We start from the raw sequence: 27,302 nt of genomic DNA, 5'->3' as shown, positions 1-27,302 counted from the left end.
TTGTATTAATGTGTGAAAATTTATTTTTTAAATCAAAATTTCAGTATTTTATATTTAATGAGTATTTCCATGTATGTGATAAGTCAGGGGAGTACATGAACAGGCAGCTATAGTGTAGGTTATCATGAGATTGCCTAAGCAGTATCATTTGACAAGCAAGTATTTTTAGATTATACAATTATTGTGTTATTTGCATTAACACAATGCTAGCATAATTTAAACAAGCACTTTAAACAAACAGTACATGTTTTGTTTATATTAGACTGAAACAAAAAAGGATTGTCAGCAATCTAGAAAATCAAAATTCCCCAAACACCCCACTTCCCTCCTTCACTGATAACCAGCAACTCAAAGGTCAGAAAGAGATTAATTTTACATCCGCTTTTCTTTGTCATTCCCCTGTACTTTCCACCTTGTCTTATTTATTAAGTTATTTATTTTATTTATGTGAAATGTGTGCCAAATCGTTTTTCATACAATATTTATTTTTCATAAATAAGTGCAAAAGTGAAACATGTTTTGTGCAATCATGTGTACTGAATAAAATGACTGTGAAGCACTTCTAATGCATGTGTATTTATGTGACAATTTTTTTTCCATACAACATATGGTATGTGAAGTAATACTGGTGCAACCTAATGACACTGTTGTGACACTGGCTGAAAAAGCCGGGGGTTTTTGGCATCTGTCTGAAGTGTTAGAAAAGATAATAGAGCAAACTAAAGATAACATGTTACCCATAAGCCATTGCATTAAATATTTTTTTCAAATGATTTAACAATAATTGAGTTATATACTGTCTCTGCTGATAGGTAGGTAGTAGTGTTATTTGTAAATGACTGTGTTATTTTATTACATTTGAAAAGATTATGTAGTTAATGAGAATTCTCAAAAAATACTATTATATATATCTTATATACATATCTGTAGTATATCTTTTTAGTAAAGCTTGAATTACTAACATAATTGAAATAGCAAAGATTCATTTGATTGATTAGATGAGAGAAATTATAAAATTAAGTCATCAATTAACCCACAAAATCGTAATTAAATGTTATCTAAATTCAGTATTCAAAAAAGTGATTAAAAATCCCGTTTAATATACACTTGCTAATATGTGCTTTTGGAGTGAGACTAAAATTATTTATTTTTTTAAAAAGTGTAGTCTGGCTCTGTGTAGTGATTGGCAAAAGCACTGCTGTGAAATGATCTGCCCACTGCTGGTCAGCTGTCATTGGCTGTTCATGAGATTCGTTGGGTGGTCTAGAAAAGAAAAAGCATTTATGCAAACAGCATGTTAAACAAATCACACTTTGCTAAATAAAACATCTCATGTTCACCTCTCTGAACTCTCCTCCTGAAATACGATCATCTTTCTTTTTTTTCTTTCTTTTTTTAAAGCAATCTCTTATAAACTTTGTTGTCTCTATACCCTTCAAACTGTGTGTGTGTGTGTGTGTGTGTGTGTGTGTGCGTGTGTGTCTGTGTCTCTCACCACAGACAGGTGTCCATTCTTGGTCTTGACCACTCGCAGGTCTGATCCACTAGTGAAGTCTATAACTCCCTCCTTTCCCTTTGCTATGGCAAACCTGATACTGGAGAGTAAAGCATACTCAGTTGGAAAAGTGTAAATGTGCATATACATATACTTGCTATAAACTAAACTTAAATACAATAACAACAATGACGAAACAAAGATAAAAAATGTATACACTACTGTTCAAAAGTTTTAGGTCTGTCATGTTTTTGAAAGAAGTCTTTTAAGCTCACCAAGGTTGCATTTATTTTATCAAAGATATAGTAGTGCAGGGCTTCTCAACTCTACAGGAAAGTGGATCTTGAGGACCAGAGTTTTGCTCCAACCCTGATCAAACACAACTGAACAAGCTAATCAAGGTCTTCAGGGTTCCTAGAAAGTTATAGGCAGGTGAGTTTGATCAAGATTGGAGCTAAACTCCACAGGAAAGTTCTGCCATGCAAAGGCAAAGGACCGTAACTTCGTTTTTGGTTGAAAATGAGTTATTTATATTTTTGGGACATTCAAGACCTGTGTACTTTGTACAGCTGCCATCAGTCCCTCTAACTTCCGATGTCCTCAGAGCTTTGTCCTGCGGTCAGAACACTTAGTCTGAACCCGCCGTCGACAAACGTGCGATATCGATCACGAAGGATTATGCAGAGGTGACAGAAAAACGTTACACATTGCCGTATCAGATGAATACAACCAAGAATTAAAGCCCCGTCTCACTCAGTTCGGGTACTGGACCTGGTTGAAACACTCATGCATCTAGCTGACAGAGTGCCAAAACTTCGCTGGCGCCTTCAGCCCTGCCCTAAACGCAGTCGAGCCAACGCTGGACTTATATAGGCCTATCTATGGAGGTATTTTGTCATGTCAAATGTATTAATAATGCCATCAGAATGCAACCAAAGCACAGGATAGCAATAAGTAGATGGCTATAAATAATTGTAAATCATACAAAATAAATGCCATGATCAATAGATTTTATACAGGTGTTACTATAATGATTTTGTTAATGGTGATCAGCAACCAAATATTAATAATGTGGAAGTTACTGCCTTTTGCCTTGGCATGACTTCTCACTTTTTGCTGACAATACAAAGGCAGAGTATACAGTAACTTTAAAATAGTGGTCAAAAGTCAAGTTTGAGCTCAAGATTTTTTTATGTATATAATTTCCATTACTAAAACATCTATTTGCCAGATTTCCAGTGTCCTACCTATAATTAATTTGACGGGACAACTAAAAATCTTTAAAGTCATTTTTCTCAGTTCCACACTATAGTGACTTAAGGTCTTTTGCCTTTGTAGGGCAAAGTTGACCTCAAGGGCCCTGAACTACTGTATCTCTGATCTTTGTGATGGTAAATCTGAATTTTCAGCATCATTAACTAACTCTAGACTTCAGTGTCACATGATCCTTCAGAAATCATGCTAATATGCTGATTTGCTGTTCAAGAAACATTTATTGTTATTATAATTATTACCAATATTGAAATATGCTTAATATTTTTGTGGAAACCATGAAATTATTTTTTCAGAATTCTTTGACAAAAAGAAATCCAAAATAACAGCATTTATTTAAAATGTTTTGTAACATTATACATTCTTAACTGTCATTTTGCCGAATTTTTTTTAAAAATTTATTTCAAAAAAGGAAATCTTACAGACAAAAAAAAATTTGAACGATAGTTCATTTGAAAAAAATCATCAGCTCAAGGCTTGTTGAATCAGATTTTTGCTGTGGATTGAAAACCCATAGATTAATGCAGCTTTTAACAAATCAAGTAAATTCCACATTGACAGTGAAGTAAGCTGTGTGCCCCTGTGGGATGGTGCCCTTGCCTCCCTAGAGCACATAGACACCACCAACAAATTTCATCTATGATTGCCAATGTGCTGATTTGCCAATGTGCGGACAGACGGACAGATGGACGGATGGACACACACACACACACACACCTGTCCTGGCTGATGTTGACATTGTGTATCTTGTCTGCCATGATGGCCAGCTTGGTGACTGTCTCAATCACATGATCGCATTGCAGCACCAAGTCACCCTAGAGGACAGAAGGCCAAAAGTCAAAGTGAAACAACAGAGCTCCAACTGCACAACCAAGACAATCACAGAGCATGATAGGACTTCTCTCACCTTCTGCTTACTGTCAGTGGTGGGAATATGCAAAACAAAGAATCCGTCACTGAGGGAACTGACAGAGATACCTACAAAATAAAACAAAGTAATATTGTATAGAATTACAAAGTGTTACCCAGTGTGAGGTTAATGGTGTGCTGGTAGTTTGACACTGATGAGAAATTATGGGTTGAGTACTAGGGAAGAGTATGATTACCCAATAATTAGATACGGTGAAAAACAGGAGTATGCAACTTTAATAAGCCTGGTTGTCATACAGTATTGTTAGGCAACAATAGAGAGAGATGTATTACAGTAACATTACCCAGCAATGTGCCGTATTCGATACGTTGTTTGATTTTTGCTTCCTGGACCAGCACAGCAGATGAAGCGGTCAACAGCAGCTGACGCACACGTGCACGAAAACCATGCCGATCGTACTTAGTGACGGCTATACCATACTGAAAAAGAAGAGGAGAATATACGGTAAGATCCTCAACCCCTCCAATATCAACAACAAGAAAAAACATAAGTATTAGATTCATTTTATTTTCAATATTAATTTTATTATATTGACTGGCTCCTTTTAATAAATACTGATCATTTTGTTGTAAGTCTGTTCAGTGGGAGCCATTTATAAATTTTTGTTCACATTGGCTGCGTTCAAAACTGCATAATTCCCTACTATATAGCAGGCAAAAAGCAGCAGGTGAATGAATAGTATGTCCGAATATGCATTGCACGTTGCATTGAATACAATCCCCCTGGAGTAACCTGGAGTCAAGTGCCTTGCTCAAGGACACACTGGTGGTGGCGGCTGCGGAGATCAAACAAGTTCAGTGGTTTAGTAGGGTTGTCGAGTTACTGATGCAATCAGGTGTTAGTGCACATGTCGCTCATACCTTTTAAGTTGTTGCGCTTGTTATTACGTTGTAGGTCAGAGGATACCGTCAACATGGCGGATGAATGTCTGGATCGCATTCATAATACACGCATTCAGGCTATATAGTATGTGCTCTTTTAGCGCTCGCTAAGTAAGTACTTGATGAAATTAAGTACCTACTCAGTATGCGATTTCGGACGCAGCCATTGTCTAATGTTTGTTTTCTGGAGTCTGTGTGCGCCCTCTACAGGGGAAACAACAGGACAAAGCCACAGGTGTTCAATAGGAGCACAAAGTCTTTAAAACTTCTTTATCTTATTTTATTTGGTCTTTTTAAGTTGTCCTCTTTTCATTTACAGTTTAAAATTGCTTTGCAGTTTATATTGTATTTTTCATCAGTTTATTTCAAATATTGTAACATTTGAAATGGATATACAAACTTCAACTCAACCTATTCATCATGGACTTGGACCCATCATGAATACTACAATGGAACCCAATTACCAAACAAAGAAGCATCCAAAAATTCCCCAGTGGGTGAACTTCGCTATACTTTGCTATGTTTTAATAGTCACTGCATAATACATTTATATGAAATACGCACAAACATTCTACATTTTTTCCCCACACAAAAGCATAAAAACACATTTACCTTCACCTTGTTGTCATTCCCAAGAGTTTGCAGCACTTTGAGATTGATATCTTCAGTCTCTGTGGTAAGAAAAATGTGTCACTGAGTGTCTGTATTTTGGCATACAGAAAAAAACTGTAGATGTTTTTTCTTGTGTGTAAATATTACCTAGCCTGGTGGCTACAAAGAGTTTGGGAACACTTCGAGGGTAGCAGTCCTTCTGACCACTAAAGATCGCACTGGCTACAACCTTCTGTTCCAACTGCAGACAGCGAGAAAAGAGAGTTATGTTTATCCATGTATGTGTGTGTTTGTGTGCAGATTTGCTCTTGCATGAATGCTGTACCTGCTTCTTCCACTCTGGCTGGATTCTCCTGCAATAGTCATTGACCAGGTTTCGTATGCATATTCTGTGCAGGTGCTCAGACGTCTGCAGGGGAAAACAAAGTTTTACATACACTACCATTCAAAAGTTTGGGGTCTGAAAGATTTTTTTATGTTTTTAAAGAGAAATCCCTTATGCTCACCAAGGCGGCACTTATTCAGTAAAAAATACCGTAACACTATTGTGAAATATTACTACAATTTAAAATAACTTTTCTATTTTATATATATTTTAAAATGTAATTTATTTCTGTGATGGCAAAGCTGAATTTTCAGCAGTCATTACTCCAGTCTTCAAAGTCACATGATCCTTCATAAATCATTCTAATATTCTGATTTTCTGCTCAAACAACATTTCCTATTATTATAATGTTGGTAAGAGATGTACAGTTGTGCTGCCATCATACATTTTTCAAAATGAATGATGATTAGAAAGTTGATGAAAAGAACAGCATTTATTTGAAATGGAAACTTTTTATAACTTTTTATAACATTATAAATGCCTTTACCGTCACTTTTTATCTATTTAATACGGCCTTCCTAAATAAAGTAAAACGTAATTTTGAACAGTAGTGTAGTCATGACTGTACATCCTCAAAACACAGATTTCTTCATTCTCCAGTTGGTCTGATCAAACAAAGCTCATTGGTTACAATTATTATAATACCTATCATAGCTTTATCATACCTCAGTTAGTGAGGGCGGGGGTCTTGGCCAGCTCTTGTCAAGAACACTTTTTGGCAGATTCCGTTTCACTTTCATCAAGAAGGAGAATCGCACATGATCCAGGAAGTACTCATTTTCAGGGCAACGGGGCTCATTGCGCAGGATGAAGCCTTTGACAAACCTGTGGAGTGCAGAAAGACAAACAAGAAAACATTGTGATGGATTAACGAGAAAAGAAAAATCAGTGACAAAATCAATGCAAGTCATTCATTCACATAATACAAATACTCTCATACTTGCGTATAGTGTCAGCTGCTTGTCTACGATGCCTGGCTTTCCTGCGGCCTTTGACCCCTCTCCACCATGACTGGATAACAATTACTGCAAGATGAAACAGACAAACAGATTGGCTGTTGCCTTCCCTTGATATCCTGTCTGTCTGTGCCCAGTCTATTTGTCAAGGTTACCTGCATGTCGGATCCGTTGGTACTTGGCTCGCTCCCTGTAGCCCCGCCAAGATGTCTGCAGAGTGACGGCTAAAAAACAATGCCGTTTTTTATTGTACTTTTAAAAAATATATAAATAATAACACTTATCAAAAAAGAGGTTTAAAAAAAGCAACTGATCACAATTTTACAAATAGGCGCTTACAGTAAAGGAACATCATTATCAGCAGTCTTACCGATGGTTTGTTTCTGAGCCTGAAGTGCATCCTCAGTCACAAACAGGGTCCTTGGGAAGCGGATAAAGATTTTGGACCTAAATGGAAAGCAAACTAAGATCAATTTTTGTATATTAATTATTAATCACCCCAGCTCTTACACTGCTGGCCCAGAGCCAGAAAAGGAAAACCTCCAGCCCCTCTGTAGTTTTTTTTATTTTAAATTGATTACAAAAGATTTATATTTCAAATAAATGCTGTTCTTCTAAGTTCTAAATTCTATTAATTAAATCCTGAAAAAAATAAAATCCATCACACTTAGCCTGGTAATATCAAACTCTGCTACTTCGCTTTGCTTTGTAGACAGAGTCTGGCATGGCATAATTGAAAAGCGTTTTCTTTCTCGCGGGGGGGGGGGTGCTTGTCTGAAGTTTAAAATCATTGGTTACCCGTAAGCCAATCACATAACGTTTGGTTATGGCGTGTGTTATGCGCATGCTCAGCCGCATCTAACTTCCACTGTAAACACATGTATGATGCGAAAACTAAACCATCGAGCGAAATACCGGAGTGAACATGGCTGTGAACGACTTTTGCAGATTATGTGAAGTAAATCTACGCATCCACGGTACAATCAGTGTCTACGTCATCACGGCTCTCAGCCCGCCCTCTGTTCGTTGATTGGCCGGCTGTTTTCAGGCCGGAGGAAAACGGAAAGCTATTACGCTGTCTCAGACTGAGTACAGAAGCGAAATGAAATTGAGCGGAAGTACGAAGTCTGACGTAGTCAGGCTACATCACACTATCCACAAAATTTTTTATTTTTTATATTTTTCATTATTTATCTTTTTAATTGTAATAATATTTACCAATATTACTGTTTTACTGTGTTTTTGAACAAACAAATTCGGCCTTGGTGTGAATAAGAGACTTCTTTCACTGACCCCAAACGGTAGCGTGTATGTCTGTTCTTTTCTCGCCTCTCACCTGCCCAGTTTGTATTCTTCAGGTTTGTAGTTGAGGTGTTTGACCAGAGTATCGACCCCCTCTGGGAGTTTCCCATGCCAGTTTGGCCAGGTGTCTGGACACAGAGACTTATACCTGTTCAAGAAACAGTACAAAACAAAGTAAAGGGACGTGGCCATTTGGTTGTAAGAAAATCAGTGTTTCTGAGAGACTGACCTCTCTAAGAATGCCTCGTAGTTTCGTCTGTAGGCAAATCCAGCTCTCCTTACTCTCAGATTCTCCATCAACCCCAAATACTTCACCTGATGCCTGACCAAAACCTCATCAAACCTACCTGAAGAAACAGGGGATAGCAGACGAAGGATGGAAAACAGCACACACAATGACAATAATATCAAAACGGAAATATAAGCATAATCATTGGTCTCACTAGGCTGTTTGGCATCATTGGGTTTTATACAGCGGACATACGATGGTTCCTTAGACATCAGAATCTCCATCAGTTTAGCCAAACTGAGCTTGAACTGTGTGGCAGCCTGAGCAGAGACAAGACTTAATTTCTTATCAAGTTTATGCACAGTATGTGTCTCTGTGTGTTTGCATTTGTGTTCATCTAACCGACTCTGGTCTTCTCTGATCCATCAACTCATCTGCATGGAAACACTGATTCACAATATGATTTCCCGATTGACACAGCACCTGCAATGAGATACAGTGGGTTTAAATACACGTTTTCAGTCATAACATCAACCTACTGTAAATGCACTTTACCTCCTTCAGGTGTCTGTATAGCAGGTCATTATTTTTGTCCAGAAACCCTGAAAAAAGGAGGGGGGATACAATCATGACACCAGAAAAAATAACTGTGGATGGATAGATGGATTGAATGGATGTTTTCTCCTCACCGTTGACGTTGTAGTTGACCTCTCCAGCATAATGAACCAGTCTAAATTCCTCCCACCCAATTGCCTTGCGGACCTTCCCATTGGCCATTTTATGACTAGAAAATGAAACGGACCAATCAGATACCAGACAACAACCAAGAAACATCTTAAACATCACTCATGTCATGCTGCTCCAACAATGGAAACACAAAGCATGCTAGTGGTCCTACGTGACAAAATGAGCATGGCCTCCAAGTGTGTCCTCCAGCTTCTCCAGGAAGGTGATGTCACTGGCATCTCCTCGCCTTAGGCACTCCTCATCCTTATTACAATACATTAGATTCAACTTAGTTCATTTCACCCCAACTTGGATGAACAGAAAAAGTGAATATTCCAAAGGTAAACGCATAGACGGACCAGAATGGCGATGATGCCTTTATGTTTCTCCTCCACCAGGTCACAGATGATTTTATTGTTGAAATATTCCACTCGCTCCCACTGGCCAGAACACAAGGAATGTCATTTTTACCCAAATATAATAAAAGTGAAATGTAAAAGCAGTCCGTTATGCTGAGAAAAGCTGCATTTATTTGATCAAAATGCACTAAAAGCAACTATATTGTGAAATATTATTACAATTTGAATATACAGTACTGTGCAAAAGTCTTAGCCACTTTAGTATTTTTACACAAAAAAAAATGTTTTTAAGCCAGTTATTTATATATTTTGCTGTAGTGTGTCAGTAGGAAATATCAGTTTACATTTCCAAACATTTATTTTGCCATTAATTGTAATAATCCAGTGAGATTTTGTATGCACAAGGAGTCTGAGAGCCTCCTGTATGATGCACACAGATATCTGATCTCACCATCATTGAGTGATCCTTCAGAAATCATTCTAATAATTAATTAATATTTTAGGAGAGTCCTTTGTATAAATAAAAAAAAATAAAAAAATGATAACATTATAAATGTCACTTTTGAACAATTTTATTTATCCTTGCTGAAGAAAAGTATTAATTTCTTTCAAAAAGTCTTACTGACACCAAATATTTGAAATGTAGTGTATAGTTTTGTTTCACGTTTACAGAAATAAAACATTCTATTCATTTAGAGAAATTACTTGGACATTTTGCAGGATTGATAATAATAATAATAATAATATACAACTGACAATATAGAACATAAATCTAAACAAAGGAGTTAGCTGCCCATAACAGAAGACACCCCATGCGCTTGCTTAATTAATAAAAGTAAGTTATTAATAGAAATGTTAGAAATATTTCCTCCATCACACTCACCACGACCCCCTCTGCCTCGTACTCCTCCTGTTCACTTTTCAGTGTGAGCTCAATAAACAGCTGCTGCAGTTTTTCATTACAGTAATTGATGCAGAACTGCTCAAAACTACAGAGAGAAAAAGAGATGAATGTCCTGATTAATTCTTTCTTTCTTTCACTCTCATTTCTTTTCACATTTTCTTATGTGATATGTTTTGAATGATGCATAAAACTATAAAAAAAAGATCTTTTTCCTTTTTCTATTTTATAAGTTCTTCAGCAAAGTTCTAAAAGTCAAAAAATGGGAAATACACCTGTTGTGTTGAAAGACCTCAAATCCATATATGTCCAGCAAACCAATAATAGAAGAACATTTACTGGAGTAGTAGACTTCATCCTGTAAAAAAAACAAAAAACAAAAAAACAACAACTTCAAAATCACTCCACTAGAGAACACATCAAAACAAAAAAGCACACTAAGCTCCAGTTCATATCCAGTACATGCAAGATGACATTCAGACAAATAAGCCCACTAAAGTAAAGCAAGGACAGTCCTCATCAACAGAAAGGAAGAACACACCTTAAAGGCCAGTGACTGGTTTAACTTCTGGACAAGCCAGGTAAAGGCACGACCATATATGGCTTTAGCCATTGAGTCCCGAGCAGAAAGCGCCTGTTCTAAACTCAAGGGACTAATCATCTGAAATCAAACACACACAAAAGCAACTGTGTACACACGGCATCTACTAATGGACCAAATGCATGTGGAGATTATCAAAGATCAAGTATTTTGAAAGCTGAAAGAGAGACAGAACAGACAGAGATATTGTGATATTACCTCCTCCCCTTTGGCAACAATTTTCTTGTGAGTAAGAGCTTCTTTCAGGACTGACCCATCCACACCCAGCAGCTGTTGATACAAAAACACAGGGAATGTGCCTTATTTTTTTTCTATGTTTGTAGGATATCAAGCACATAACAAGCTTGAGCAAACCTGAGTAGGAGAGACAAGGGGGAATTTTCATATTGCCTTTGAATTCAAACTGATACCTATTTTATCTCAAGGTTTCAGTCAGACGCTGTCACTCAAGCTGGTACAGCTGCCATTCGAAATGTTATTGTCTGTGAGGAATTGTAATACTACTTGTATGACTGAATTGAAAAATCGTATCTTTAAAATGCATTATGAATATTAATCCGTTTTTTAATTATTATATTATGCATTAAAACATTATTATTAGAACTTTGAAGCATACTCTTATTGCAAATACTGTGGATTTATATTATTTATTTTTCAGGTTTTACAATTACCTCCAACAACCATGTCATAATCTGGTCTTTCTAATTACATTTAGCAGTACTTTATGTTAATTCTATTACTGGTACAGTAGTTTTGGCACATATAAACTTGCAGTAGTCTGTGAGTTATAATGGGAAAAACTTTTTACTGGTCCAGGTCTCCCCTAATTAACCTGACATCTGTATCTGAAATGGAGACCTAAATCGCATTTAAGCTTTTAAAAGTATACATCCCAACAACCCCAGGACACTGTTCTTCACACAATAGCACACAACCAACCTGAGACAAGTGACTTTAATGAGACTGGTATCTAATTCCCCAGAAACAGGTGTAAAGTTCAGACAGATATCGAGATATCACTTGAGACAGGACATTAACTCACTTCAAGTATAAGTACTCAGAGCTCACCTGGGACAGATATTGCAGTTGTGGTTCAGTGGTAATGTGTGTTTCTCCCTCCTCATCCTCACCAAATTGTATGTTACCCAGATGTAAAACACAGGCCACAATCTCCATCAGCTCCTTCAGAGGAGAAGGACTTTGTGAGTGTGTGTCCTGACTGTGACAGAAGATCTTTAATGTCCAAAGGGTGTGTGTGTGGTGCTCCGTTCACCTGTATCTCCTCCTCATGAAAGCCAATGATGGTGAGAGCGTTTCTCACAACTTTCCAACTGTTCTTATCACTGATAGAGCTCACCCGTGGACAGTTACCCTGACAGAGAGAGAGAGAGAGAGAGAGAGAGAGAGAGAGAGAGAGAGAGAGAGAGAGAGAGAGAGAGAGAGAGAGAGAGAGAGAGAGAGAGAGAAAGTGAGTGAGTATCTGTCACATACAAAAAACAAACACACCACAAACATGCAAAAAATGGCCATGGGCTTGATAACGGTAAACAAATCTGCTCTCTTTCATTGACATACAGTATATACACACATTTAGCATAAACACACCTTAACTAGATAATGATAATGTTGTGGGTTGGTTTTCTCCAAACCAAGTCTCTTCAAAAGTGGGTCCTCTCCACCCTCCAGCAGCTGATAGAAGATGTGGAAGTTTCTCTCACCATGGGTCTGATGGGCCACACGGGATTTCTCTAACAGGTAATTCAGAATGTGACCTCCGATTGGAGCGCCCTGAAAAGAGACAGAAACAGATTTTTTTATAATGGTGCACAAAGGAGGAATAACTTTGTTTTGTGTATAAGCCTATGACAATAATCTGAAAATGCACAAATATCTGCTGAAATATTAAATATATCTATCTTTCACAAGTGTGAACGTAGCCAAAGTGTAGTCAAAGTAGTTTCAAAACACATGCATCCAAAATAAGACAGTAGATTTGGGCTGGATTTCAGCAAACGGTTGTGGTCTTTAAGGTAGAAATGGGTTTCATTTACCTTATAGTCAAACTGAATGTCCATGTATTTCCCAAAACGGCTCGAGTTGTCATTCCGGAGAGTTTTAGCATTCCCAAAAGCCTGTTGTGACAGAGTGAGACTGACATTTAGTATGCTGTGTAGACCACAGAGGATCCTTACAGTGTTTGTGTGTGCTTACCTCCAGTACTGGGTTGGACTGCAACAGTCTCTCTCGGATAGTGTGTGTGTTGTTGCGAGTGGGACAGATGTGTGTGTAGTACTGAAGTATTTTTTTGGAGGCCTCAGTCTTTCCAGCGCCACTCTCTCCCGAAATGAGAATACACTGATCTCTTCTCTCAGTTCGCAGTGCACGGTATGAATTATCCGCCAGGGCAAAACTGAAGTCACACAGACAGATAAAGACTGTTTAATCACAGATAGCCTAATAAAAGCAGTTACAGTTAAGAATTACGTGTTTCAAAGCCATAACCTATTATTCATGTGTGTAAAAACGTAATGCTTGTAAACACCATAAAATTGTTTGACGAGCAGACTTTGTTTTCTTTATTGTATTGACATTTTCTGTTGACACTGAAAATATATGTGGGACACATCATTGAATTCCCTTTCTTTAAATAGCCAGTAGGCTTTAGTTACAGCCATGAACCATGAATTGCTAATTGCTTTAATCTGAGTGAAAAAAAGTGAATTTTTAGGAGTACATTAGCATTAGCCTCAAAGCTAACAGATATGGACTAAAAAAAGTGATCTTTTAAAATTTCCGATAACTGGCAACCTCTAAATATATCAAACAGCTTGGAATAGCATGGGTGTGGGGAAGTTTTTTACGCTTTTTATAATGAGTCTGTGGGTGTGTGTGCGTGTGAATGTGTGTGGAAGTGGAAAGTTGTATGTATGCTCCAGTCTCCGGAATCTCCAGGAAAGTGAGTCATACTAAGAGAATTGGCGGAATGTTCTCAGGGATTCTCATGGCCATGACACACAAACACACACACTTAACACTCACATGTGAGGTGAGATCTCATAGAAATTGACTCCTCTGTGGCGCTCCATATTCTGTTTGGAGTAAATCTCCAACTCTCTGTAAGGATTCACTGACACCAGCACTGACCCAATGTACGTCTTATAAAGAGAGAGACAAAGAAGCAGAAAGAGAAAAAGAAAGGTGGATGAAAGCAGAAAACCACTGTTCAAATGTTCAGTAAGATTAAAGTTTTAAAAACGAGTCTCTTTTGCTCACCAAGTCTGCATTTATTTTATCAAAAATACGTAATATTGTGAAATACTGTAACAAAATAACTGTTTTCTATTTGAATTTTATATTTTAAAATGTAATTTATTCCAGTGATCGCAAATGTGAATTTTCAGCATCATTACTCAAGTCTTCAGTGTCACATGATCTTTCATAAATCATCCTAATATGTTGTGATCAATGTTGAACATATTATCAATGCTGAAAACAGCTTTGATGCTTAATTTCTTTTTTGAAAACCATCACACGTTTTTTTTTAGGATTTTTTGATGAATAAAAAGTTAATGAGAACATCATTTATTTGAATTAGATGTGTCATTGCTGAATAAATAAATACATCTAAAAAAAATATTACTGACCATAAACTTTTAAATAGCATTATTATAATATAATATATAATATAATTATACTATACTATGTACATTGTCATATTTAGCATATTCCGTGTAAGTGTAGTTAAGCTGGTGCTTGTGTATGTCTTACATAAATGAGGCCCTCTCTGTACCGTCGGCGCAGGTTTTCAATGAAAGCAGCTTCGCTGTTGTAGTTCTCCAAGAGCAGGAAGTCCTGGACACCGACCCGATCTCTTGCAGAAAGAGTGCTCTCCATCACTAACCGTACACCCCCCTCTACATCAACTGCCTAGAGAGAGAGAGAGAGAGAGCGAGAGAGAGAGAGAGAGAGAGAGAGAGAGAGAGAGTGAAAAAACACACAAAGAACACTGATACAAACACTTACACATGGCAGAGTCACAGTACAGGAACTGAGAGTATGTATATATAGACTTTTAACCGGGCCCACTTGGAATCTGCGGCCACAAAAATTTAGAAGAAAGTTCCACAGATTTCCGCAGAATCGGAATGTACGTCAATCACAAAATTGTACACATCCCCGCCCCTTGTGTTTTTGAACTAAGAATCTAGTACTACACATTTTATTTTTATATTTTAACCAATTTCACAGAATTCTGCAGATTTTCCTACAAAATCAGTGCAAAAATGCACAAAAAAAGTGTGGAGATTCCCTATGGACCTGTTTATAAGTAAAAACCACAGATATACACAGCAAATGTCAGAAATAAGCACAACACTCAACAAAAGACAAATCACACACATTCATGCAAGTACAAATTCCCTAAGTAAGGGTGCCATGAAACTATTTGGCATTGGTTCATGACACACAAACACAGTTGTCTGTTTTTCAGAGTTAGTACTGGTACCTCTGCATGTGAATCCAGTGGAAAATCGGACAAGACTTTAAGTGTTTGAGGAAGTGTGTCTTTGGAGTGAGGAAAGAGAGAGTGTGTTTGTGTGTGTGTGTTTGCGAGAGAGGCAGGAAGGTCACCTGTGGAAGCTCATGCAAGAACAATAACCTGCTGGGAGTGTGAGTGGATGTTCACTTTCCTTGGCTCTGCTCCACTGTTGTTCCACAGATTCTTTTCCAATGAATTGGTGATAAGGGTCGCCTAAAATGCCTAACAAGATTTTAACGACTCACCAGATTTAGACCTACACCTCTTAAGACACCTGCACTTTTTAAATCTTTCCTTTTGCCATTCTTAAACCATTGTTCTCGTAGTCTTGTGTGTGTTTGTTTTTTGTGTTCTTATGTACACTTCACACTGGGATGCAAACATAGCCTACTGTACACACTCAAAAACAAGCTCCAGCAGATAATGATATCTGTCTCTAAAATGAATTCCTCTCCTCATTGTGTCCCTCATGATTTCTCTGTTCCAAAAATTGTGCTTCCTCATTAACATTGAAACAGGAAGAAGCATAGAGAAGACTTATGCCTCCCTCATGTGCTATCGGAATTATCGTAAATACTAGTTTCCTATAGGTAGAAAATTGGACATTAACGCCCTCTCAAGTCAAAATTTGAATGCGATGAGCTTGTAATCACAACTTCAGAACTGGGAAGTAGGAAATTTCTGATAGCACATGAAGGCAGCATCAACCCTCACACCTAATTCTTTCTTTTTTTTTTATAACAGATTGCACCAAAAACCCCTCAAAACCTACCTTTACACCTAAAAAACCCTTTCGATCGGAAACCTACATACAACAAATCGGGTTTCCGGCTTCTGACGTCACACTTGGATGTGGACGGAGTTGGATGTCCACCGCAGAATGCAGCTAGCCCTACTTGCATTAGTTTAGAATGCAGATTAACTTACGTGTACAATAGGCTGTTTAAAACGGCCATTCACCCGATCAATTTTGAGAATCCAGATGGTATATTCAAACATATCTTGTGGAGTGCGCTCGGAGTATGCATTTATTTGTTATTTTAACTGTTGGAAACGGAGCGTAAAAGTGGACTTCAAAAATTTCTTATCCTGCTGCGCCCTCTATAGGCACCCAGAACTAGTCAACTGAATACCATCGATAAACATGGACAAAATACTGATATGCATGTTCGACATGAAAGAAATGTTGCAATAGATAAAAAAATACAGATTCCAAGCTGCTGGAGTTTAAGGCTGCATGACTAAAAAGGGGCTCAATGCAAGCTGTTGCTGAGACAAAAGTGAGGATTGCTCAAACAGCTCAGGGGTACAGGATCTCAGATTTTGCCTGAATAAAGGATTTCTTCTAGGACCTCTCTAAAAAACAGCATAGATATCACAACAAAGACTTCAAGTAGGCAGAAACCACAAACTATTCAGCTGGAGGAATGTATTGAGCAGGTCTGCTCAAAGATGCAGAGCTGATGGGTGGCAGTGATTATTAGAGAAAGCAACTTTTTAATCGAGCAATATTAAGGAACCAACTGAAGATGGCAACACACAGCTGAGCAGCAGATAAAAACGAATGACCACAAACAAAGTGTATGCTACATGCAGTTTCAGGATCTCTTTTGCCATTCTATTTATCTCAGGCCCCGTTTACACCCAGGCTCAGCTCCAGCTTAGTTGCAGAAAAAAAAGGGAGTGGGAGGTCTGGAAGGGAGGGCCAAGCTCACAATCACAAGCTCCTTGTGGATCTGAGCCTGTTTACACCTGGTATTAACATCCGTCCCGGTGATCGAATCACAAGAGGTCAGCCAAGACACACTGTGTACTGTTTACACCCGTTTCATCAAGGGGAGGGTCTCTAAATTCATGACTGCATCCATCACTTTCTACAATAGAGTATCAATTAATGTAAAAATTCAAACTTCCATTTTCTATCAGACAAATGCTATTTTAAAGCTAACTTTTATGCCATTTATTATGAACCATGTAAAATACTAAACACTACACAGCAAGAACCTACAATGTCATGTTTGGTGGTGAGGCACTTGAAAACTTATGGTTTTGGTCAAAGCTTATAAGATCAATATTTGATATTCAGAATTGATAGATGTTTTAGCTCTATGTAGTGTTTTTGATTATATTTTGTTTTAAAAGTTATGTTTAAGTGATTATTTTCTCTTCAGTGAAGTTTCTTCCATTTCATTGAGTTTAACAACTTGTAATGGTGTAGAAAGTAACTCTTTGATACACAAGTTAGGCTGGCAAAAAAAAAAGTTCTACATATTTATGTAAAGTTAATGCTCATCTTAACTTAAAATGCAAGCTTGCTGACCTTCCAGAAGTAAAAAACATTATTTTGAGTTTATAGAATTTATTATATTATGTTTGGTGAAAGTACAGACCAGTTTTAATTAAGTTTATACAACATTTTTTTTCATAAGTTGAGTGTAACTTTTTTTTTTTTACAGTGGTCATATTAATAAACATTACAAAAATGTATAAAAATCAAAAAATGTTGATTGATTGAGTAGATGGTCCTTAGCTGCTGCTTAGGATGCATCAGGACAGATTAGCATTACACTACAAATACAATATGGCCACATGCATATTCGACTGCCTCCAAAGAAAGTTTGAGTGACTGGATCACAAAACATTTTAGACCCCTTTAACATCTGCAACAAAACGGAAGCACAGGATGCAAAACTCTCATGTTGCTTGTGTGACTCAAATCACAAGTTCCTATGTTTGTGTCACACATTGTCTATCCAACAAAGAATTCTGATTAAGTTTGAGTGCTCTAGATTATATTTCAAAAGCAGCAGCCTGTGGACACCATTCCTACAGCTGAGAATGTGGGTACAGTACTCCCTGAGGGAGGTGTACTACAGCTTTGCTGTATAATCTGGCACTGAGCCGTTTCACTGGGCTTTTGAGTTTATATGTCTCCAGCTCTTCCATATAAGGGCCGTTTTATGCTCTGCAGCCCATATGAGTGATCTCTAGCTAGGACAATAAGATAGGCAGACTGGCCTCGTAGGAAAGATATGTGTCACCATAGCTATGCATGACATAAAGGAGTGGCAAATCAACAACAAATTCTCTGCACTCACTCAAACAATCAGAAAAATATGTTTGTAATCCACCACTTATATACACCGAAAATACCAAGTGCGACATTGGTTTTCATCTTTCATCACTGTTTGAACACAGGAATAGAGACCTACACAACACACCCACATAGACAGATGTAATTAAAACAAGAAGTCTTACCCTGCGGCGGTACTTCATCCTTCTTCCTCTTTCTCTCTCTGTCTCTCTCTCTTGATCTTTAAGGGAATCCCTCACTCCTGGTGTTTATGCACTAATAATCTTCGGGGTGTGTCTGACAAGTCTGTGTGTGCATCTTATCACATATGCAGGTAGTTCCTCTTGGTTCGTCATGTGACACTCCAAAATCTACCCTGTCATATACTGAAGCACACGCACATCCATTTTCATACATGCTCACGGTCCATCTGCTACACTTGCACAGTAATAGAGCTCTCTTCTCCTCGCTCTCTAACTAAAACAAATGAATTCGTTCTCTTCTCTGTTGCTCTAGAAGTCGATGAAGGGGAAACTTTGATGACAATCTCCCACACCCAAAGCCCCACCCACAGATGATTAGTCAAAAGACCACTTTAAAAACTTCACAAACAAAATTCTCTCTCTCTCTCTCTCTCTCTCTCGCTCTCACTATCTTACCCTCTAACTCTCTAACTCTCTAACACTCATTCTCTCTCTCTCTTTCCTGTTATCAGACTTTCTTGCATTACTTTGTAAGTCAATCCATGTCAGACTCTCCCTCACTTTTTCCTATTTTCAGTAGGATCTCTTAGTTTCTATTTCCACCATCTGCCATCCTTCTCTTTCCCTTTGCACACAGAAAAAAAAGCAGGGCTGAGTCATCCCTTACTAAGGAAGGGAAGAGAAAAAGGGTTTCCCATTTAACTTTTGCACAAACTAACTCGTGCTCGTATGAAGCAAATAAACAGTGACAGAGAGTCATGAGAAATAGTCTAACCTCTGATTGCTGACACAACACGAAAACCTGACTATAGGCTATTAAAATGAACAAAAGAAACGTCACATATTCAACCTCAAAACATTTTTTTTCTCTACCCTCCCTTTTGCTCTTTCCCCCTTCAGTCCCTCCCTCTTTTTCCTCACACGCTCAGGCACATTCGTAACAAATGATCACTGAATAGCTGTCAGTTGCACAAATATCATTCGTCAGCAAAAGACTATTTGTCTCTATTTTTTTGCCTGTTTTCTCTCTCTCTCTTAAAATGACAAACAGATGAAGCACAGAAACAATGCAAACACAACAAAGCCTTTCAAAAGCTCATTTTTTACCAGTTACATTGGACAAGCAGTGCTCACAGAGTGCTGATATAGACTACAACAGCACTGGGACTTTTCAGTGTTTTTAGTGCAAGTATCTGCAGAGTTTTCTCTGTGTTTTCTCACACTCCAGGTTCAGAGCGGGTAGAGAACAGGAAGGGGGAACCTAAAGTGGATTAAAGAGTACTCAAAGAACATTTTTAGAAGGGAAGGGGAATTGCTAGCCTGGAAATCCAGACCTAAATCTGAAAGATTAATGAAGACTAATGAAATGAAAAGCGGCCAGCTCGAGGGGCGGCACCAAGCATGCATTTGAAAATCTCACTGCACGCAAATGGATAACACTACGACTAATCACAACAAGCCCCATACGCTTGGCTACCAGCGGAGCTAATTGGTAGATTCTTGCCGTATCCGGTCGGCAAAACAGCAAAAACGTTTGAGCGCCGTCTTCTGTTCCTCTTTTAGATAAAAAGCCAAGTCGAACTCGTTCATTGTAGCGGCAGAAGCCGTTTCAAACAACTGGTGTTCATCCATCGTCATCTTGCAATGTTTACTAATGACTTCGACGACACAGTCTGTCGTCATCTGTTTAGCTCGCCTCTGGCCCGCCTATATCAGATAACCCGATGTGATTGGTGCAGCTCGGATACAAGGGCATATTTAATGGGCATCATTACTGGACGCCAGAGTAAACTCGCTGAGCAAATTCAACTTGTGCTCTCGCGAGAACTCTGGATTTCCAGGGTAGGGAATTGCTGTACTCCATTCACAACTGTGTTCTATTCTAAGCAACATGCAAAGACTGATAATTCGTTTTTTAATGGACTCTATGCAGACCTACTGCCTACATAGTAACGCTAGAATCTTAGTATATATATATATATATATATATATATAATATTATAGATATATATGCTTTAAAATTAAGCTTAAAATTAGAGTGACACATTGTTTATATTTTATATATATAATATAAACAATGTGTTACTTTAATTTTATGCTTAATTTTTGAGAAAATTCCATGCATTGTTCTGCACTGGAAGTTGCGATGGCCATTGAGGCCAAAAGCGGAAGCAATTGTGTAATCCACTAGCAAAGAAAAACATGACCTAGCTGGGCAAATTCTGTCTGTAAATGACTCAATATGATTTATTTTCTTTGATGTTTAATTGATATCACACTTTCATCACACAGTTGTTGTACATGCAGAAGTATAGGTACAGCTGTGATTACCAGTGGCCAAATTAAAGCCATGCTGATGTTCAGTACTAGAGTGAGACTGCAAGTGTAACATTGCTTAAAAACATGGGGAATAAAACAAGATCAGGTTTCAAGAATTCTCCCTCTGTTCTCCTTTTGTCTATTTTGAAAATCATTCAGACTTGCTGACTGCCTGCGTTTAGCCAAACCATCATACAATTGGAAACACTTGGCTTGTAGAGGAGGCCTGATGTAGCCTACAATCTCATTCATTATGTTTATAGGCTTGTGGAAAGCAGGAGGGAAACAGGAAGATCAGATTTTAATCAATCCAGCGTGCCATTTATAATAAGTATGCAGAGGGTATGCACTTTCATAATGTCTTATTCAAATTTAAATGCAAACCTACTCATGGATATCAATGAGCTGATCATGCATATTGCCATCTGAAGAGCTAAATGAATTATTCATCGCATCAGACATAGAAAACATGGAGCAGTGATGGACATGGTAACCATGGAAGCAGACAACAAACACACATAAACACGCCCACACACATCTAGTACATAATTAATCTGGTGATGAACACATGATAAAGACAAACTCATGCCAACCCCCTTCAGGCTCATGCAATGCCCTTTCAAACTCACACATAAACAAACAGTTTGTGTGTGCACTGTAGGTTCACTTCAGAACTGCTGTCTTGTTTTTGCTTCAGCATGGTTTGGCATTTCCCCTCTCTACATAATTGTGTCTTTCACTTAAAAGCAAACATGTACACATGCACAAACATCCTGTACTGACCACCTGAATCATCACATCACTGATCACTTGAAAAACAGACCTCAACACGCTGACACACATAAAACACACACAAAAATCTTCTAGAACTTATTTAAGTGTTCATCACACTTTTAACTGAAAGCATCTCTGAGCAGACAAGGCATCTTTGTATCTATTTTCGATTCACTGTACGGATTACAGAAATACAGGCTAAACAAAATAAAGGCAAAGGTTGGGATCTGTCTTTATTTGAACTAAACACAAGACCAAACAGAAGAAATGCTGTAATGGAAATAGTCAACTTGAGTAGATTTGTTTTTTCAAGAAATTGCAGTTTTTGTGGATGTTCTTAGAGGCACATGACTTTATTTAATAATTGCCAGTATATTATTTTAGTCCCCTTGCTATTTAAAGATACTACATGCTCTAGGAATAGTTCACCTCATGTCGTTCCAAACCTGCATGACACAAAAGAAGATATTTCAAAGAATGCTTCAACTGTTTTTGTCCAAATAATGAAAGTCAATGGGGTCCAAAAGATTGTTGTTTTGTATGGACAAAACAAACCCTCACTGAGACATCTCTGAGATCCACAAGAAAGTTGTATAGGTTTGGAACAACATGAGGGTGAGTAAATTATGACATAATTTTAATTTGGGTGAACTACACTGTTGAGCTGTTGGATTCTTGATCAAGTCTTTGTAGAGTTTGTTTCGAACAGCTTCAATCCCAGAAACACCTTAACAAATTCCTTGCTCTAAATAATGTAATTTATCAAATCACTACGGCTGATCATGATTGCAAGAAGAATTTCTCTAAAGCAAGAGAACAATATTTAATTTCTTCTTCTACTTGACCCATCACGCATGGATAAGTATTAATGCTTTTTTACAAATGCTCCCTGCTTTGACTGCTTCATGGAGCCAATTACAATGCATTCCACTCTGTCTCAACATGAGACTTCTATTATTTGGGAATGAAGACATGACCCCTGGTAATATCATAGGCTTTGAACAGAGCAATGCAGAAATACTCTGTTGCAAGAGTTGCAAAAGTGCTACATTCCATTAAACTGCACATGTTGATGGAGAAACCTGCTTTCTCTGACAATAAAAGAATGACATTGTTAATAATAGCCTACTTCCCATGTTCGAATGCAATATTCATATTACATTTCAAAGTGCACACATTAGTTTGACTTATATATTTGACTCTGAAGAAGTTGATAGGGTTCTGCTTTTGTTATTAGGCAAATACTGTGAACTTGCTCAACAAACTATGCAATCCCTTGTATCACACTTAGAATATTTAAAACATTTGGAATTAGTTCTAGTTTTGAAATTTTGATGAAAACTCCCATTCAGAGATGCCTTATGCAGTTACCAGGATACAAATCATAAAACAACTGAAAAAGTGTCACACACCATTGGCATACCTACCGTTTCCATTGTCACGATAGTCAATGCTATAAGAATAATTTGGATTTTAATTTAAAAATCATTAGACCAGTTATGATGGGGAAAAGAAATATGAGAGAAGTAGATTGAAACTGAGACAAGGACACATATGTGTAATGTAATCACTGAAGCTTAGTTTAGGCTGCAAACACATAATAATGCAACAGAGGTCACACTTTGAAACACTGAGATCTAGTAGACAGTTTTGTAACAGTTCACTAGAGGTAATGGGGTACATTATTGCTTGAAGCGATGTAAATTGTGTGTACATTAACATGTAAATGATCATACTTTATAGATCACTATGAACATTCGTTTGTTCTGAAATGAGGTGGGAGGGTATGAATAGTCATATGGGTGTTTCTTCAAACATGTTTGTGAATTGTTAGACAATTATCACCACATTTCAAATAGCATGTTATGTATCCTAAATGCATTTTCTTCACTAATACTGTTGCATCCTTGGTAAAAAAAAAAAAAAAAAATTAAAATACCTACATTATTTTGAGAAAAAACTAAGAATATGTATGTAAAATTGTTCATTTTGTTGGAAATCCTGCCAAAACTGTGGGATAGTCAATGTTTGAAAATAGGCTATATATAAATAAAATTATAAATATCGAAACAGTTTATGATTATTTCACTAAAGGGTTAAAGCAAAATAAATAATAAAAAGTTTGCACGACAGTTTAAATGTAATATTCACAATAACAAAAAAAATGTTTCAATCAGAATCAATCCCTAGGACATACAAATGCCTGAAGGCGAAGAAACGCATTACAGTTTAAAATATTAGGATTTTTATTTATTTATTCACAAGTAGCCTAACATTTCTTGAATGAAACAAGAGGCATTTGAGCATGCAAAGTGTTGGTGAAACATAATCTAACCTAATTCAATCGAGGTGTAGCCTAATTACTTTTTATTCCTAATAACTTTTGCCACAAGACTCTTAGAAATAAACTAACGGGCCGCAGGCACAGTGAGAGACGTTAAACTGACAGCCACCAAACTACACGCTACTAAGTTTTGTTAAAAAATGGTAGAATTAATCAAATTCAGCGAGCACTCAAAAGAAAAATCTAAAATTAGTAGGCATTTGTCTTACCTGTAAGAGTTCCCAACTGGATTCAATAGCACAGCAGCCTCAAGTCAAGTTTCCCAAAGGTCACGCTCGCGCTATGCAGAGAGGGCGCGCGCACGGTCCGCTTCGCTTCAGTGATGCTTCACGGGCATCACATGTCATTCCAGACAGGTGTAGACAGCACAGCCCACCTGTGGCTCGAGCACATAACTGACTAAATAGATGAAAGGGGATAGAAGACAAGCAGAAACAAATAACCTTGTAAATGAGCCATTTCAATATGCTAGCCTACTACGAACACGACTAATGACACCGTGGGCGGGAGCCGTTGTGGAATTCCTGTCCCGCATGTGAGCTGTTAAAACAATGGGAAAATGCCGATGGTCGCGAACACACCCCACAAAATTGTTTTCTCAGATGGTTTTCCATTTTCGGTCCAGCCCCTCTGGCGCCCCAGAACATTTTAAGGACTCAAACGTTCCGTTAATGTTCAGAGAGCAATGGTTTATAAAAATTGTAGAAATGAAAATACACATATTGAGTAATGCACTTCTTACTGCAGTAGATAATAGGCTATATATCGAGGACAGCAAAACTAAAAAATTCATTTGGGAAGTCTCATAGTGTGGAGAAAGAGTCTAGCGCCCCCTGCTGCCTGTGGCTGGATTTTGCAGCGCAGTGTTTTAACCCCTTCAGATCCTGTGTGTGTGTGTGTGTGTGTGTGTGTGTGTGTGTGTGTGTTATATGGCTTCTATAACTACTAGACAGGAGTAAGCCCTCTTTTTACATTTTATGTTCTAATTTTAGTTTATGGTAGCCTCATCAACTTGCACCTATTCTTAATAGAATCAAGTGATAATATTCAAAGTTAATTTGAAGATCTTTTAAAGCTGTAAAACGGGAATCGCAATGGATATCAGTTGTTGAATGACATCAGGAACCTCATAACGTAGTTGTGTGCCAGGTTGTGAAATACATTTTTATTATTATGATTTTATATCTTAATATGATTATTATTTATCTGTCTTGACTGACATTATTAACCAGTTATTAGAGTATCTGATTTTAACAGTAGCCTACTTAAATATTTTACTCGCACTGAATGTAGGCTCAAAGATGCACTAGTCCACAACACTTAAGAGACATGCCAGTCAAAAACAAGAAACATGTTAATATGACCATAAACTGCCATTCAGTTTGCCATTCAACAGTGAATGTGAAATTAGTGAATACACAGTAACACACACACACTGATGCCTTGATGCTATATGCACACAATCATATATTTATCAAAACACTTCCACAGATAGACACACATACTGCAACAAACAAAATTTAACAAGAATTAAACAAGTTTGAGACTACCTTTTTTCTACATTCTTATTGCATTGCTCATTATTACAGTATGTATATTTCAAAATTGTCAACACTACTTCACATATGATTAAACTGTAGTATGGTTAAAATATAAGAATTTTTATGTTGCTTCAGTCGTGGTGCCCAGTGGACACGTGAGTTGGCAAGGAGTTTTGCTCAATGAAAAAAATTCAGGTCTGACGGGGTTTAATCATAATGGCGCCTCCCAAAAGCACTGCAATGAATAATCTGATGGCCAAACATTTGCCAACACACAAAGATTGGTGGCGTGCTGCTTGGCTTGAAAGTTGTGTATGTGATGACTCAGAACAGGTAGCCTATACGCAATGCAAACTTTCTCATTTGATCATTATTCATTCAAATAGCAGGGTTTTTTTTTTTGGGGGGGGGGGGGGGGGGGGGGTATACAAGCATGAAGCACCAACCACACAAGTGAGAAAACACATATAATGACATCCATATACCCCTCCAAAACAGTTTTTCTTACCCTTGTAATGTGTAATGTGCATTGCGCATGTGACAACCTATTAAAAACTAATGGAAACACTGTACAATTTTTACCTTAGAGTTTGCGTGACCAGCCTCACAACTGTCGAGCCTGTTTTACGAGACAAAACACAGACATCCTAAGCATACGTTTATTTACATTTATTTTTACCTTTCCCTTTTGCTCTCATCCCTTCCTTGCAATGTTCTTATGGTCTTACACACTTCCAGCAGCAGACCTTTATTGTCATTTACCCAGACTACAAGTAGGCATCTTTTAGTCTTCACTGGAAATACATTAAATACACATTTCTTTACAAATACTAAGAAAAAAAAAGTTTCATTAATACATAGGGGAGAGAGAGATGAAACGGTGGTTAACTTGTGGAGCAGTGCACAATTTTTAAGTTACCAGATAGCAGATTTGGGATTTGGTAAACATTTTCTGTGCTCTTTGCATGGCAAAGTAAAATTGAAGGTAAAATAGTGTGAACATAATAAAATACCTCATTAATAATTACCTAGAATCACTTAAAAAGGCACTTTTCCCAAAATCTGTGCCAGTGGTTCAGCTTTAAAAATGAATCTTTCTCGTACATAATATTTTCATTTACCTCACAATGAAGAAAGAAAAAAGAAGTTGATGACTTGGTTATAGTGAACAAACTACTTGCCAGGTAACATTAGTCACTTTTTTCAAGGGAAAATATGCATTATTTTTTATGTTCCACAAATGTCAGTTGTTGCTAGTAAAAGACATAGCACGCTTACAAAGCCAGGAAACTGCAAGGAGGAAGCGACACATCATACTTTCCTTCATTCCTCGTTGGAATGGTGAACAGATACATATGGATACCCGTTACAAAAGTTAAAGAAATGGATTTTTTTATTTTTTATTCCTAAACCTTGCTCGCTTTTCGAAATTCTTTGCTTAATCAAAATGTAAAACATCACAACATTAAACATGTTTCTTAATGGTTAATTGATATAAAAAATAAAATAAAAACTTTATACTTAATTTTTTATTTATTTTTTTATTCAATTGACAACAGGTGGCTCAGTGTTATAAATGCGTCTTAGTTTTACCACGGTCTCATTTCTCCTCACCAAGAGCACCTTAATTAAATGTAATAAATCTTACCTCACTCTCCTCTAATCTGCAGAAGTGAATGAGGTGTGAGAAAGAGATGATTACTGATTAACTACAAAGGTGTTTTGGTCTGTAATAAGTCTATAAAGGCAAACACACACACATATTATACATGTACTGAATCACTCACAGAGCGTCACATTAAATGATAACAGAGGAAATAAAAAATTGTGAAAACAAAAACTGTGAATTGCAAATTTGTTT

At 37.4% G+C, this 27,302-nt stretch overlaps 1 protein-coding gene across 3 annotated transcripts; it reads right to left on the bottom strand.

Annotated features, from left to right (window-relative positions):
• On the bottom strand, positions 1–24,244 carry myo1ca (myosin Ic, paralog a). 3 transcript variants are annotated; one of them, XM_084115564.1, is made up of 32 exons: positions 24,110–24,244; positions 14,419–14,577; positions 13,690–13,805; positions 12,862–13,060; positions 12,702–12,782; positions 12,256–12,438; positions 11,924–12,022; positions 11,719–11,832; positions 10,849–10,920; positions 10,591–10,710; positions 10,325–10,407; positions 10,032–10,137; positions 9,149–9,229; positions 8,962–9,053; positions 8,753–8,847; positions 8,619–8,665; positions 8,466–8,546; positions 8,278–8,383; positions 8,064–8,181; positions 7,869–7,982; positions 6,903–6,979; positions 6,688–6,756; positions 6,517–6,601; positions 6,242–6,401; positions 5,517–5,600; positions 5,339–5,432; positions 5,192–5,250; positions 3,982–4,117; positions 3,675–3,745; positions 3,485–3,582; positions 1,496–1,595; positions 1–1,263 (listed from the first exon to the last, which is right to left on the bottom strand). In XM_084115564.1, exons 2-32 carry the CDS (start codon positions 14,542–14,544, stop codon positions 1,243–1,245), a joined length of 3,087 nt encoding a protein of 1,028 aa, XP_083971690.1. In that variant the 5' UTR covers positions 14,545–14,577; positions 24,110–24,244; the 3' UTR covers positions 1–1,242. The 3 variants fall into 3 exon arrangements, with proteins under 3 accessions (XP_083971690.1, XP_083971688.1, XP_083971689.1); XM_084115562.1 differs by lacking the exon at positions 24,110–24,244 and adding an exon at positions 18,446–18,784; XM_084115563.1 differs by lacking the exon at positions 24,110–24,244 and adding an exon at positions 18,446–18,784 and having other exon boundaries at positions 5,198–5,250.
• Between the last annotated feature and the right edge of the window lie 3,058 nt (positions 24,245–27,302).

The sequence above is a fragment of the Abramis brama genome (assembly GCF_963993115.1).
Source record: "Abramis brama genome assembly, chromosome: 5".
NCBI classification, from domain to species: domain Eukaryota; kingdom Metazoa; phylum Chordata; class Actinopteri; order Cypriniformes; family Leuciscidae; genus Abramis; species Abramis brama.
This window is presented reverse-complemented; position numbering and strand designations above follow the sequence as displayed.